We start from the raw sequence: 14474 nt of genomic DNA on the forward strand, positions 1-14474 counted from the left end.
GTAACGTGCCTTAAGTATCGTGATAATAACGTATCGTGGTGCCTCTGGCGATTCCCACCCCTAGTATACATCTATCCACTGTGATTTTAATAGAATGTAAGACAATGGCAATTTGTAGGTAATCAAAGAATAGACCCATTTTTCATCATTAACAAAAAAATATTTCATATTACACCAGTATCTCAGGTGTTTGAAGAACAATAGGTTACTGTTCGTAACCCTGGTTCTCTGAAACAGAGTGAAGAGATCCAACAATGGGAAGGCCATCATCTGTGCCGGACCTCTGCAGAAGCATCAAGTCTGGTTTGAAAGACAGGAGCGCGTGGCCAATGCCAGGTAAGGGACCATCCCTTACCAGAGTACATAAACGTACTATCTTTATGCTATCTTTCCTCAGTAAGCATATTCCCTTCTTATGCAGCAAGCTGGCAAGCATCATCCTTAGAGTGGGTTCCCCTCGACAAGAGTTAAGTGGGTTCCCCCTGGACTTTTTAGGAAGTCAGGTCTAACTGCCCATTTCCTAGCATTCTCAGAACATGTTAATTATAAATGATAAATTGCCTTGAATTTGTGAAATGTGGGTCTAGGGAACTGTGTGGTGACACTTCTTGTGCATACTTTTTCACAGTTTTTTCCTTTAGAACACGTAAAATCCCCCAACGTGTGTTGAAAGGGCCACTGGGCAACGCTGGGAACAGTGAAGCCTCTTTGAACATTAAGGTGGGCACCCACTAGCAAGGGCCTCACCAACAGAAACTCTCCTTTTTTCTCACAGTGTAAATAGAAGGGCAGAGCAGGCATCTGGCAGGCTGTAGACCAGATAACACGGAGTCATCACGGACCCCTGTTGCCATGCATCAGGCCAGCTTCTTAAGTTTGGGATCAGAGGGAGTGGAATTAGGGGGTTTCTTGGTCACGGCTGTGGCAAATGATGTTTTCCCCAAAGGAGGGGGGTTACCGTGCAGCTCTGGCGATCTGCTGTGGGGTTTGGCTCTGCCTGGACCCTGGAAATTATGACCCGGGATGGCTGTAAAGGGGAAACATGGCATGGTGCTGATTTCCGCGGAGAACATAACCTACATGCCTTGTCCTCTTTCTTTTTATCATAACAACCTTGCTGCATCAGGGCAACAGCAGAGCCTAAGAAGGTCAGCCCAACTGAAAGCTGGCGCTCCCCGGGAGTCCCCCGGGTGCACAATATCACTGTTTCACCCCAATGGAGTCAGATTGTTAAAAGTCCAAGCAGGCACGCAACAGGTTATCGCCAGAGGAAGCCACAGATTTGGAGATTGTCATGGTGGAATGGACAGTAAAATCCAGGTGGCTGGCAGCCATGCGACAGAGAACACAAGCGAGAAAAAAGGCGGACAGCATGAAGTGCAAGCGTCGAGGATGACACAGCTGGAATTGTGAGCGAGACAATCACGTCCGGCTGAGGCTAATCTGAAAAATAATCCACAGCTCGCAAGAAGCGAATGACAACTGAGAAAATGTAACGTGTGCATGTTGTTTATGGACTCTGGTAAAGGGGCACGTGCTCTTGTCTGTCAAGCCAGACTTGGTGGAATTGGATGGTTCTGCAGAGATCAGGTACGGATGACCTTCCCATAGGTGGATCTTGAACACAAGATGATGAAAGAGAACTGAAGACAAGCTGAATGTGCATTTTCCAGCCTTACCATTGCTACATATTGTGTGCTTATACTAAATATCCATTCTACTGCTCCTTGTACCTGTACTTCTATGAAATACAGGCAATGATATTTACAATAAGTTTATAATAGGGCTGTCAACGTTAACGCATGTGATTGATTCAAAATCCTTAAAGGATTGGTTCACTTCAAAATTAAAACTCTGTCATCATTAACTCACCCTCAGGTTGTTTCAAACCTGTATGAATTTCTTTCTTCTGCTGAACACAAAAGAAGATATTTTGAAGAATGTCGGTAACAGTAACATTTGATGTGCCCCATTGACTTCCATAGTATTTTCTTTCCTACAATGGAAGTCAATGGGGCACATCAACTGTGATGACAATTTTTTAAATGCAAATAAATTACTCAAGCCTGCGAAATTGTGTCAATAGTGTAATTTACGTCACGCGGTTAGATGATCTTATAAATCAGGCGATTATTACACTGAGCATCTACAATGACGCAAACACCTGTAACCCTAGTATGCAGAAATTTATATTCTAACCCTTTAACCTAATTTTGCTTCTCTGTTTGCGATCAGATTATTTTAAGTCACTAAACTCCAGAAAAGTTTTCGATCCAATGATCCAGTAAGCTAATTCATTCAAACAAAGAGTCCAAAACAGCGCTAATGTAAAGAAAACCAGGCTGATTACATCAGAGATGGCAGAGAGAATAAAGACTTGCGTAGCGTTTTTTAGTGAATTATTCCAATGCGTTTCACTTTAAAACACGAGGTCCGTCATATTCTGTGATTGTTTTTTTTAAGAGTGTGAGCCTTCACGAATCATGCTGTGTAAAATACAGCCTAAACGAATCATCAAAACATCCCACCGTTGTATGGCCAGATGATACGCAAACTACGTTTCTCGGCTGAATAAAGCAAACCAGCATCTCACTAGTAAAGTTTTGATGGATGAGGACTGCAATCAAGGTAAAGATGATTGCAGTGATGTACAGGATTCATACAGTAAGCATGCATGAGTCCGTTATATTGATGCGCAAACAAACTGTGTATGTGCACTCTCAATGCACGGATTGCACATTGTTTTTTGGCATCACCATGTGGTCCTGTTCGGTATCGCTACTTGACTTTTCCAAAATGTAAACAATCTCTTTGCTGTTGCACTGTACACATACTACACATTCTGAATTCTGAAAAATTTTGTTCTGTAATGTTTTTTTTGTTTTTTTGTTTTTAAAAGTATGCATATGGACTCCTTATATGATTTGGTTATTTGGTGTCCTTTTGAAAAAAAACAAAAAAAAACCCCACTAATTTTACCTTGAAATATACGGAGCCCCTGAGGGGACTTTTGCAAAAAAATAAAAAATACGGACTTCCACGTGCGCACGAGAAACTCACGCGTTACAATTTCCGTTTTGAGTTCAATTTGCGTCACTGCCATCTAAATAAAAAAACAAGAGCATGGATGTGGATGCACATGAATTAATCGAAATCTATTTTAAATTAGGACTTTAATATAAAGACATATATAAGATAAGATATAATATAAGATATAAGGCCCACTACCCCATCACAACTTTTCTGACATGTTTTGTAAACAATATAAACATTATAAAATACAATAAAATCAGCATTTACTCAAAGGCTAAAATTTGTTGATTGACATGTTTTGAAGTGTCTATTTTAGCAAAAATCCCAAGCAAGGTGCTACTAAAGACAAGACTTAGAGACATATTTTAGTCACAATTCAAATAATTGTATTAACTTTGAATAGACTTTTAATAAACTTTGTATTTGTATGTGTATTGATAAAAAACTTTAACAAGTAATAATCTTCTGCTACTGAGAAGAAGGAAACATTTTTTTTTAAGAAGTAAAGTTCACAAGATTGCTATTTATCTTGATCAAACTGTTCCGTCATCCTCTGCTGCAGATGTACGGATTCTTAACGTGTTTATTGCAACTACATTTCATCTTTTTCTCATCAAACAACCAGACTAACGAAGGGTTCGACACAACACAACCCATACCGAAGCCTAGACAGGGCTTTCTTCTGTATAGATATACTGTAAATACAGGGTAAATGACGACTGTTGGCCTACCATGGTCGCCCTCGTCCAGAAAGTTTAAAATAATAATGATAATAATAATAATAATAATAATAAATTAAGATATAAATCAATATAATTTGTTATAAATTAAATATTTTAAACACTAATACAAAAAGGTAATAATTGACTGTATAATAGTCCTAACGTTCATGCATGAACTGTCATTCAGACTGACTATCTAACAACCAGAGAACAGAGAACATCAGAGATAATAAAATACATACTCTTCTGAGTTTTATGATGTAGGCCTTTTTTATTAAAATGTATTAGCCTGTAATTTATATCTCAAGGATGCGCGCTTGTGTGTGGCGCACTCGGTCATGTTGAGAGGGAAACACGCATTATATTATTAGGCTAGTCTATTCAGAAATAGTGTAAAGGACCTGTAAATAAAATACAACATTAACATTATAAACACTATTAATAACATATAGGCTATGCGTATTTTACTTCCCCTTACTGGCTAGCCAAATCCTAAAATGAATGGTATCAGAAAACAACAAGAAATGAAAAATAAGAACCACTTATAATAATAATAAAAAAATACATAGTAGCCTATAAAAATAGCCCATTGTGCCCTTTATTACAAACAACCTTTAGCCTATTTTAAACGCCAAGCCTAAACAAATTTATTTGAATCGAAACTGAAACCATACCGCAAAGTTGGGTTCGCGCATCTTTCGTTCGGTCCAAAGTTTAATACTGAACAGGAATTAATAATAATTTAATAATGAACCGGCTGCGATGTCAAGTTAATGGCAGAAGTGAACCAATGTTGTTAATAGCGCGATTCGCTGGTGCCATCACTTGGATTTGTTCCTCAGATGGGGAAATAACTTAATACTATATGTACGTTTCATACTCTATCATTCGAAACAGTAAAATGTATATTTTTATTTGTGTACATTCAAAATGACTACAAAATGTCATGCCTTTGAAAAAGAAAGAAAACAACATGATGCGGACGTGTAGAACTTTATCCAAGAGCTGTTGTAAAGCCTATAAACAATCTGTTACAGTAATTTCCTATTATCTATGCAAAAGCTGCTTTGCAACCATATTGTTAAAAGCGCTATATAAATGAAGGCGACTTGACTTGACTAGAAATCGAATATTCAAGCTGTTTATTCAATTTTCTACCTCAGAGCGAAAAACATTTTAGAAATAGCCTATTGTTTATAAAACGAAAAACTCTTTTCTAATTTTCTACTTTAAATATTAAATTAAAAAAAACGACAGATACACTGATTCAATTACACTACTAATTGCAGTTTGAATTAAAAAATTTAAACCTTTATCTAAAAATTAATATTTTTATATTTTATATAAATTTAAAACATTCTGTCTTTTTCAGACTTTCTTCTGTGAACACAATACATACATGATACATATATACATCATCCATATTTCCACATTTGTATTAATGACGCTATAGTGCAAACCGGAAATTGTAACGCGTGCGCACGCGAAAGTCCGTATTATTTTATTTTTTTGCAAAGGTCCCCTCAGGGGCTCCGTAGAAATATGACCCATTGACTTCCATAGTAGGAAAAAAAAACTATAGGAAAAAATCAACTGTTTGGTTACCGACATTCTTCAAAATATCTTATTTTGTGTTTAGCAGAGGAAAGTAAGTCATGGAGGTTTGAAACAACTTGAGGCTGAGTAAACGATGACAGAATTTTCATTTGTAAATGAACTTTTCCTTTAAGTGTAATGGCAATCCTGAAATGAATGCCCATTTATTTATATATATATATATATATATATATATATATATATATATATATATATATATATATATATATATATATATATATATATATATATATATATATATATATATATATATATATATATATATATATATATATATATATATGTAAATACATAAATGATGAGAGTAGGCCTGTTATGTAGAGAACTAATTTCAGTAAAGTGAAGAGTGTAAATCCTACAGTTCTTTCAACAGGGGCAATTATCTTTTGGTGAGTCAAAATAGCTCCATTTGCATAAATTACATTTTTGACAGAAATTAATTATAAGCTGAAAATAGGACAAGAAGGCTGTAAAATGCTGCCCTTGAGAAGAGTAAACGCTAGACAGAGAGAAAGAGGAAAACACATCTTTCTCTACAAAAATAGTAGTCAGCTAATCTTCCTCTATGTACTGCAGGGGCATCTTGAATAAAAAAATATATATTTTACATCATAGGTTTGTGTGATCAGTGTTTGTGTGTGACCCACCAGTAGAGATAAGGCTTGTCCTTGTCTACGTTTATGTTATTGATGGGGTCCAGGCGCAGCCAGGTGTGGAAGGTGAAGCCATTCTGGTATGGCCACTTTGCAATAGGTGGAAGAGCAATAGCCTGATGATACATAAACAAAAACAGTTTTTCCAGTTAGGTTTCTTTATTTTGTGGTTCTATTTTAGATAAAGAAAGTAGAGCATATAGCATTTGAGCAGTATGAAAAAACGGGAAAAAACGACAGTGACAGTTAGTAGTATCCTTGGAGGGATGTGTCCAAAATGGCTGTGTATGTTTGTACACTGAAAACTGTCATGTTTGTGGGTTACAGAAGAAAAATGAAGGCAAGTGTAATGTGATTTTCTCCAGAACCTAGTATCCTATTTGTCCTGGAATAACATATAAACTAAACAACATCCAATCAAAGTATTTCCAGAGAGGACGGAATTCATTTGGCACCGTTTCAAGTGGACACTGACAACACAGGAAGAGTTCCATAAACATGCCCTCTAAAACATCCAAGACCCCCATGCTGATGATGGTTTGATTTTTCATAAAAGCATGCAAAACACACATACAGAGAGGCAGTTGGAGCATGTCAAATGCATCTGCATCACATACGAAAATAATTCAAAAGCATTTCACTCCAATCCTCTCGATGCACAGAAAAACATGTAGATATAAGCACCAAACTAGAATATTTTTCTCTGAAAACAAGACGATTTTTTTTTGTTCAGTGGTGCTCATCTCCTCTAAAGCGTAAAAGTCCATAAAGCAGATCAAATTTCCAGTGGGTGTTAGACATTCCTGTAAACTTCCATCTGTCACATGACTGAAGGAAAGCCTGGGTAACTACTTGAAAGACTGGGTGAAGAAATCTGAAGCTTTCGGAGACAGAGAGAAATTAAATTCAGATTATTTTCTTAAAATTTGAATGTCTCCTAATCCCAATTAAAGCAACAAGACAATGAGTGAATAAGAGGGACTCTTTTTACTGTCTTCATTTTCTCAATTCAATCTTGCTGACTTTGTGCCTCACAACTGGATCATTCTAGGTTTGAGCAAATCTGGAGAAATGAGCCTAAACGTTTACAGTGAAAAGATTTTGCTGCAGCTCTCGTGCTATTTTCACATAAACATAAGGGTGATTATTCAATTAGTGTCAGTTTTCCATATATATATATATATATATATATATATATATATATATATATATATATATATATATATATATATATATATATATATATATATATATATATATATATATATATATATATATATATATATATAACTTTCTATTCATCAAAGAATAAAAAAAATAAAAAAAATCAGATTCCACAAAAATATTAAGCAGCACAACCATTTTCAACTGTGATAAGATGTTTTCTTTGAGCATCAAATTTAAAAAGATTTCTGAGGGATCATGTCACTGGAGTATTGGCTGCTGAAAATTCAGCTTTGACATCACAGGAATAAATTATATTTTGAAATATATTCAAAAATAAAACAGTTTGATCAAATAAATCAAGCCTTGGTGAGCTTAAGAAACTTCTTTCAAAAACATAAAAAAAAGTTAAGTCAACTAACTTTCTGATCTTTAAACTGTAAATTTCTGTTGTCCTGACAAAGATTCTCATTTCCAAAGAAATCAAATACATTGTAATTCCCATATATCGACTTGTGTTATAACAGTTTTGATTCACAATAAATAAAAAAAGAAATAATCAATTGTTCTCTATAAAGAGATTCCCAATTACTCAATTACTCAAAATGTATCAAAGTATAATTTCCCTGATTTTAAAACATTTTGAAAGTTTATTATAGAGAGAAAGTTAAAATGTCAGGGTAGTGGACTAGCCCATAACAGAGAAATTCTGACATATATCTTTTGCATCACCGTGGGGACCAGAAAAGTTCCACAAATTGAAAAATCACCATAAATGTTTTCACAGTGTATAGAGGTAGACGTTATGACGTTATGGTTAAGGCCAGTGCAGTTAGACTGATGTTTGGGTCAGGGTCTCACCGCAGCACTCTTCCCTGGGAAGCTGAAAAATGAATCTGGGCCATTTCTTTGAGCCATGGACTTCAACACGGACAGCAGCTTGACAGCATGAGGTGGCTAATAGATAGAAAAAAAAATGTATTTAGACAACTTGAACATTCAATGAACTCACACAAGCACCCACACAAATAAATAATTGTAGCTTGACTGCAGTATTGTTCTTGTACATATACATAAAATATACTGTACTCTACAACTATACAGAATATACAGTCACAAACCATTTTGGTTAGTTACTTTGAACCTTATTAATGTTGTCAAATCTTGAGCAAGATTTAGAAATTGATTTTATTTCTGAATTAACCATCCCAAAACATTTCCCAACCCGAGACATATTTGGTCCATCAGCAACAAGTACATCAGACAACACAGTCACAATAATGGCTTCTGCCTGCAGGTTATTAGATATAGACACACATAGATGTGCCCTCTCCTTGCTCTGACGTGTTCATTTGGCACTCTGATCAATGGCACTGCCCCAGTCCTCCAGAAACACAGCATAATGCATCAAAACCACCTGCCTTTCCACTGTCTCAACATCTTCTTCATCTACTAAAGACTGAAGACACGCTCAGAATGGAGGACAAGGACAAAATTGTGTGCATTTTCTTATATTTAAAAAAAGTAAATTATTGCAAATTGTATTATACAGAGAATGTCATGACAAAAAATAATTAATGAAACAGCTTCCATTTAATTTAAGCAACAGCTCTAGTATATATCATCTATTTCTTGGAGATCACAGCATCATGACTCTGCGTGAGGTGGAGAGAGGAGATTTATTCAAACCATTACCCATTGGCCTTGTTCTCCTTTCAGATTACTGAAGAATAGCTTCAGTTCCTTCACTGTGATACTGTAGCTGGCCAGCACACCCAGCATGTCCACCATCAGATCTGAAATACACCACACACAAACACAAGGGGAATGCTGCGTTACAACTGAAGAGATATTTATAAAAGGCTTTGGATTTAGAGACAGCTACTGAACTCAGTTTGTATTTTTGACTATTTAAGATCAGATTTGTATTTCCGCAAAACCAAAATTAATTTTGTCCCCTACATCTTCCACATGTGATGAAATATGTAAAGTAATTATACTTGTATAAGAATGTTGTCCATGTTTATACAGCATCATAAGTAGCATTTAGTATTTCAAGTCAACAAGCTTGATTTATCTTCTTTTCTTTCTTTTTTTTAAGAACAGAAACATTTTACTCAGCAGTGAAGCCATTTACAATGTTACAAATATTTTTATTTCAAATAATTAATGTTTTTGAACTTTCTATTCATCAAAGAATCCTGAAAAAATGAGTCATGTTATCATGCATCAAGAATGATTTCTGAAGGATCATGTGACACTGAAGAATGAAGTCATCATGACTGCTGAAAATGCAGCTTTGCCATCACAGGAATAAATTAAATTTTAAAATATATTAAAATATATAGCAAATCTATAAAAAAATAACAGTATTACTGCAATTTAATATAATATATAAGAAAATAAAATATAACAATATTACTACTATTTAATATAATATAATATAATATAATACAATATAATATAATATAAAATAAATGTATCAAATGTACAACGAATAATGTCAAAATGCTAAGGAAAGAGTGTCCTAAAATAGGACAGGAAGCAAATAAGGTTTCTCCACTTTTCTGCTATATGAATTCCATAACATAGTAAAACAGCAACTATTAGAGTGACACTTATCATCCCCTGCTTTACACACCTGCAACTATGGTGTCAGCTCGGTCTATACACTGGAGCACCAGCTGGATGAGGCCGATATCAGTGCAGGCCTGCAGGTTTCGCAAACTCTTCTTCAGCACGGCGGTGAACATACTCCACACCTCCGCCTGGCAAGTGGAGTCACATTTTTCCAGCAGCTCTACCATGCAGATGATGCTCTCCGTCTCCTGGATGATGAAGTTCATCTCCAGGTCAAACTGTCCCCCGACCAGCTGCACAGATACAATTTGAGCATTAAGTCACAAATGGAGTCAAAGCCAAAAAAATATAATATTAATCATTCAAAATATGAGTATTTTTCTGAGGCTAAATGCAAACAGAATTCGACAGCAGAGGAAAAGCACATTTTAACATTGCAGAAACAAGTCATCTTATATTAAAATTAAAACACAAAAAAGTTAAATTAATGGTGTAATAGCTAGAATATTTAAAGTTGCTCTCTATGTTGGCATCCTTTTAGTTTATGTTGGCGTCATTCCTGATATTAAATCCGGATAACCAAATCACAGGGCTGCAATTCATGCCAATCCCATTGTAAAACATCTGTCAGCATCTGGCTGTAAAAAGCCTCTCCACAACTAGATTACTGAGACTATTTCTATCTTGCCCCAACAATGGCTCACTTTTAACCCTTGACCATAAGACGGTATGACCCCTGGGCTAGAAAGCATAACTGTAATCTCCCATTTTCATGACGACGGCAGATGCTCTGCAGACATTAACCGTAAACCTAGATTAACCTTGAAATAGGGACATCATGAATGAGTGCCATACACTGTACATAGACAAAAGCCAGACTGCATATTTTGAAAATAAATATTTATTTAGGGATGTATCAATTCTAACATTTTTGGGGTAATATAAAAAATTACTTATTTTATTTTAATTACTTTATATTATATATTATATTAAATTAACGATTACATAATTATATAACATACATAATTTACCATAATTTAATTATAACCCAACAAAGAAATTTAGTATTGTGACCATAGAAATGTAGACTGTTAAAAATATTAAAAATAACAACAACAATCAATAATCCCCCCCTTACACGCAGTCATTATGCTGTGAAAAATAATAATATACATTTATTGTCTTATATTACAACTAATATATCTCTGTGTGACTGTAAGATTAAAGCATACCCAAAGTGTTTACATTATTTGGCAGTGCAAGATGTGAATAGTTAATGTTCTTCTAAAGGATGTGCACCACAATTTAATTCCCAGCAAAACCGCAAGATATTATTCTGTTTGCCCTTAAAGACCGTTAATTTGATTTCATGAAGGTAAGGGGTAAAAAAGCTGTCAGCTTTTGACCAAATTCAGCAGTCATTTTGAGCATCATATCGATAATGAAACCGATAATTAAATGTTTGAATTGAATTAGGACCAATGAGGCTCTCACAGCAGCAAGATTACCCTTGCAAAGAGATTTAATTGCCCAATATTGAATTGACTGAACAGAGTGAACATTGTTGGTGACTAGGTGGTGTTCTGATTTAATCAAAGGAGATGCTTGGCCTAAAAAGTTAGAGAACCACTGTAGTAAAGTACTTGGATGCCTTTCTCTTACTATATTCACGTCGACTGCGTGATTAAAGGGGTGGTATAATGCCCCTTTTCACAAGATGTAGGCTAAAATAAGTCTCTGTTGTCCCTAGAGTGTGTATGTGAAGTTTTAGCTCAAAATGTAGATAAAATTTAAAAAGAGACTCACAAATGTGCTCTACTACAACAACTCTTCCTCTTCTCAACATGGACTGCGTGTTCCCAGAGGCGGGGTTTATGTAAATTTTAGGGTTAGTGATGTCACTAACCCGGGAGGAATGTTGTGTAGTCCCTACCAGCCGTTTGTTGTAGGCTAGTCCTTAAAAAACGATTTCTTTAAAAGCAAATATCTTCCTTTGCTTTGAACTTTGAGCGTTGCAACTTTGCAGATGTTGTTTATGCTCAAACAGCAACATTACACACTAACTAAAGTTAGAAAAGTGAAATCACAAATCAACCACCCTTTAAAAAAAAAACAGCAAAGATCAAACTAAAATGTAATACTGAAACAATATCAACATGAGACACAATGGCCAACAGCGGTTTTAACTTAACCAATAATCAGCAGATATATCAGCACATTTATATATACATGGCCTATACCCAGATTTTTGCTAGGGCAGGAAATTAGCTTGCAAATGAAACCAGGGCTCATGTGATGTTCACTGTTTTGTTGCTTAACGTGAGGCATTCGTTTATCACAGCATGAAAAGGACCTCTGTATGAGGGTGCACGGGTCTTTCAAACACCACAAATAATATCCTTTGTGTCTGTAAATAAATCGTGCAACTCATAAAATGCAATCATTTGTCAGCACTTAATAGTTGATGAGACATTTTTACTATTGAACAGTTCTTTACAGCACATGATAAGGAAAACAATGCAGATGTCAGGAGTAATATTGCTGAGGTGGAAGCGGTTATCTCACAGTCATAAGGGTCTAAAAGATCGCTGTCATTTGCCAGCAGACAGGCCATGACCACAATTTGATCAAGGACTGGAGGGAAGTATAAATCGACAGTCTATTGGGTAGAAACTGTCCCATTAAAATGACTGAAGGTGGATTAAAGGAAAGGGAGGAAAGGGGGTATCACTGTCAGTCTACAGCAACAAAGGCTAACAAGGCAGGAGATAAAAGCCATGATCAGTCACACACACACATATATTGCAGCCTCCCCATCGAGATTCTTTCTTCAAACCCACTGAATGATAGATCGCTCAGACTGTGCAAACGGAGAAATATAAAAATGAATAAAAAAGTCAAATAAATTGACTCATATGATTGGCGGTCCTGCATTTCGCCTCCTGTTTAGTCTGTAAAATAACCCTCCCTTCACCACCACACGGTAATAGATCACCACCCCCGTTTACATTTGCATTCTTGGAAGAGGAGCTGATTGCGTTGTGTGGCAGGCAGCATGGAGGACGGCACCCAAATAGATCTGATTCTGCGGCCACCGTGCAAGTGATTAATGGACCTGACAACCACCCAGACTGAACGGTTGTGAATGTGACTTTGGGGTGAAGATGGTATCAGCTCACACAGAGGACACGGTGAATAGTGGAAGATGCTAATGTTGATTGCTAAACTGAAAGATACTTTATCATGTAAAAACAAAAAAATTGTTAATGGTTTAACATTATATGGCTTTTACTGTAAAATATTGTCAAATTATCAATTGCCATATAATTTACAGTGACAAACAGTAACAATAATTCTTACTTAAATTCAGTATGTGGCTTTCTGTGTTGCCACCATTATTTTTATGGAAGTTATCAATGCATTTTAAGATAAAAGGCAGATTTTGGTAGTTTGGTACATATTGACATCATACCACTTAATGAAATACATGTTTGTAAGTTGTAAAATATACAGGTACCAATATGACATCCCGTATAACTGAAGCATTGCCACCATATTTTTTATGGTCAATTTATTGCAACCAAAGTTGCCATTTATTATTATTATTTAAATTGTGGTTGACAAGATCGTTAGTTTGGTTGTTGTGCAAAATTAAATCCGCTTCTCACAGTAAAGATCTCTTGAGAACTCTGAGGTTAATGCATATCTAAAACCTCATCTCTTGCTGTGGTTTCTTGTCTTGTTTTTTTCTTCAGTATAACAACCAAACTAACAGATTTTATTACAGATCAAATAAAGAAGACAAGACATACCAGCAAATTCTTTAGCAGAACAGGTTGCATGGCCTATATCAGGTTTATCATGAAGTACCATTTTTAAAACCGCAGCGAGCCTATAGGCAACTATGGTCAAGTAAACTCATTGTTTACTAAGTTGAGAAAAACTTACCAATTAGTAGTAACTGTAGTATTAATTCAGTTGTCTTTGAATACAGATTTTACTTGGTGAATTCATTGTCATTATCTGTGACTGCTCTGGAGCCCTCCTGGGGAAGGTGGGTGGCTCACACTATGCTGCACAATATATTGTTTTAGCATTAATACTGCAATATGCGCATCTGCAGTCGTCTGTGTCATTAATTAGGGATGCACCGAAATGAAAATTCTTGGCCGAAACCGAAAACCGAAAAAAGAGGAAGCCAAGGCCGAAAACCGAAAACCGAAAACCGAAACACCGAAAGAAATTATGCCAATTATTAGTACCATCGCATTTATGGCTATGACTGTGTACTAACTTTACTAAAATCAAGGCATTGCAATTGCATAAATTAATATTAAAGTTTCAAAGAATAAATCAATTAAAATTGTATGCAAATATTTATTTAGCACATTGCAAAGTATAAAATTAAATGTTTAACTTGACCCCACTCATGTGTACATTCAATAATAATGTAAAAGTATACTGGCCTGCAGAAAGGTTTAAAAATGAAATTTCTCTCATAAAAACAAAGTGCATTTAGGTCAATACTGCCACAGCCCATAATAATATCTGCAGCTATATGCTCATGGACGTGAGCTGCAAAAACCATAAACAGCTAAGGTAAACACACACACCTCTGAGAAATGACGGCTGCTCTGCACACACACGCAAGGTCTCTCGCTCCCTCTCTCTACCGCGCGCGCGCTACAAATGCTCGCTCGCGATT

General features: G+C 35.7%; 1 protein-coding gene across 2 annotated transcripts in view; it reads right to left on the reverse strand.

Moving 5' to 3' along the window:
- lrba (LPS-responsive vesicle trafficking, beach and anchor containing) overlaps positions 1-14474 on the reverse strand; it is a 275018-nt gene that overhangs the window by 217681 nt on the left and 42863 nt on the right. For both annotated transcript variants that reach the window (XM_081361109.1, XM_081361108.1), the window contains exons 2-5: positions 9831-10062; positions 8885-8985; positions 8051-8146; positions 6020-6141 (exon numbers count right to left, since the gene is read on the reverse strand). In XM_081361109.1, coding sequence (XP_081217235.1) covers positions 6020-6141; positions 8051-8146; positions 8885-8985; positions 9831-10062 — 551 coding nt within the window. The remainder of the gene's footprint in view (positions 1-6019; positions 6142-8050; positions 8147-8884; positions 8986-9830; positions 10063-14474) is intronic.

The sequence above is a fragment of the Scardinius erythrophthalmus genome (genome assembly GCF_964197995.2).
Source record: "Scardinius erythrophthalmus genome assembly, chromosome: 3".
NCBI lineage: Eukaryota > Metazoa > Chordata > Actinopteri > Cypriniformes > Leuciscidae > Scardinius > Scardinius erythrophthalmus.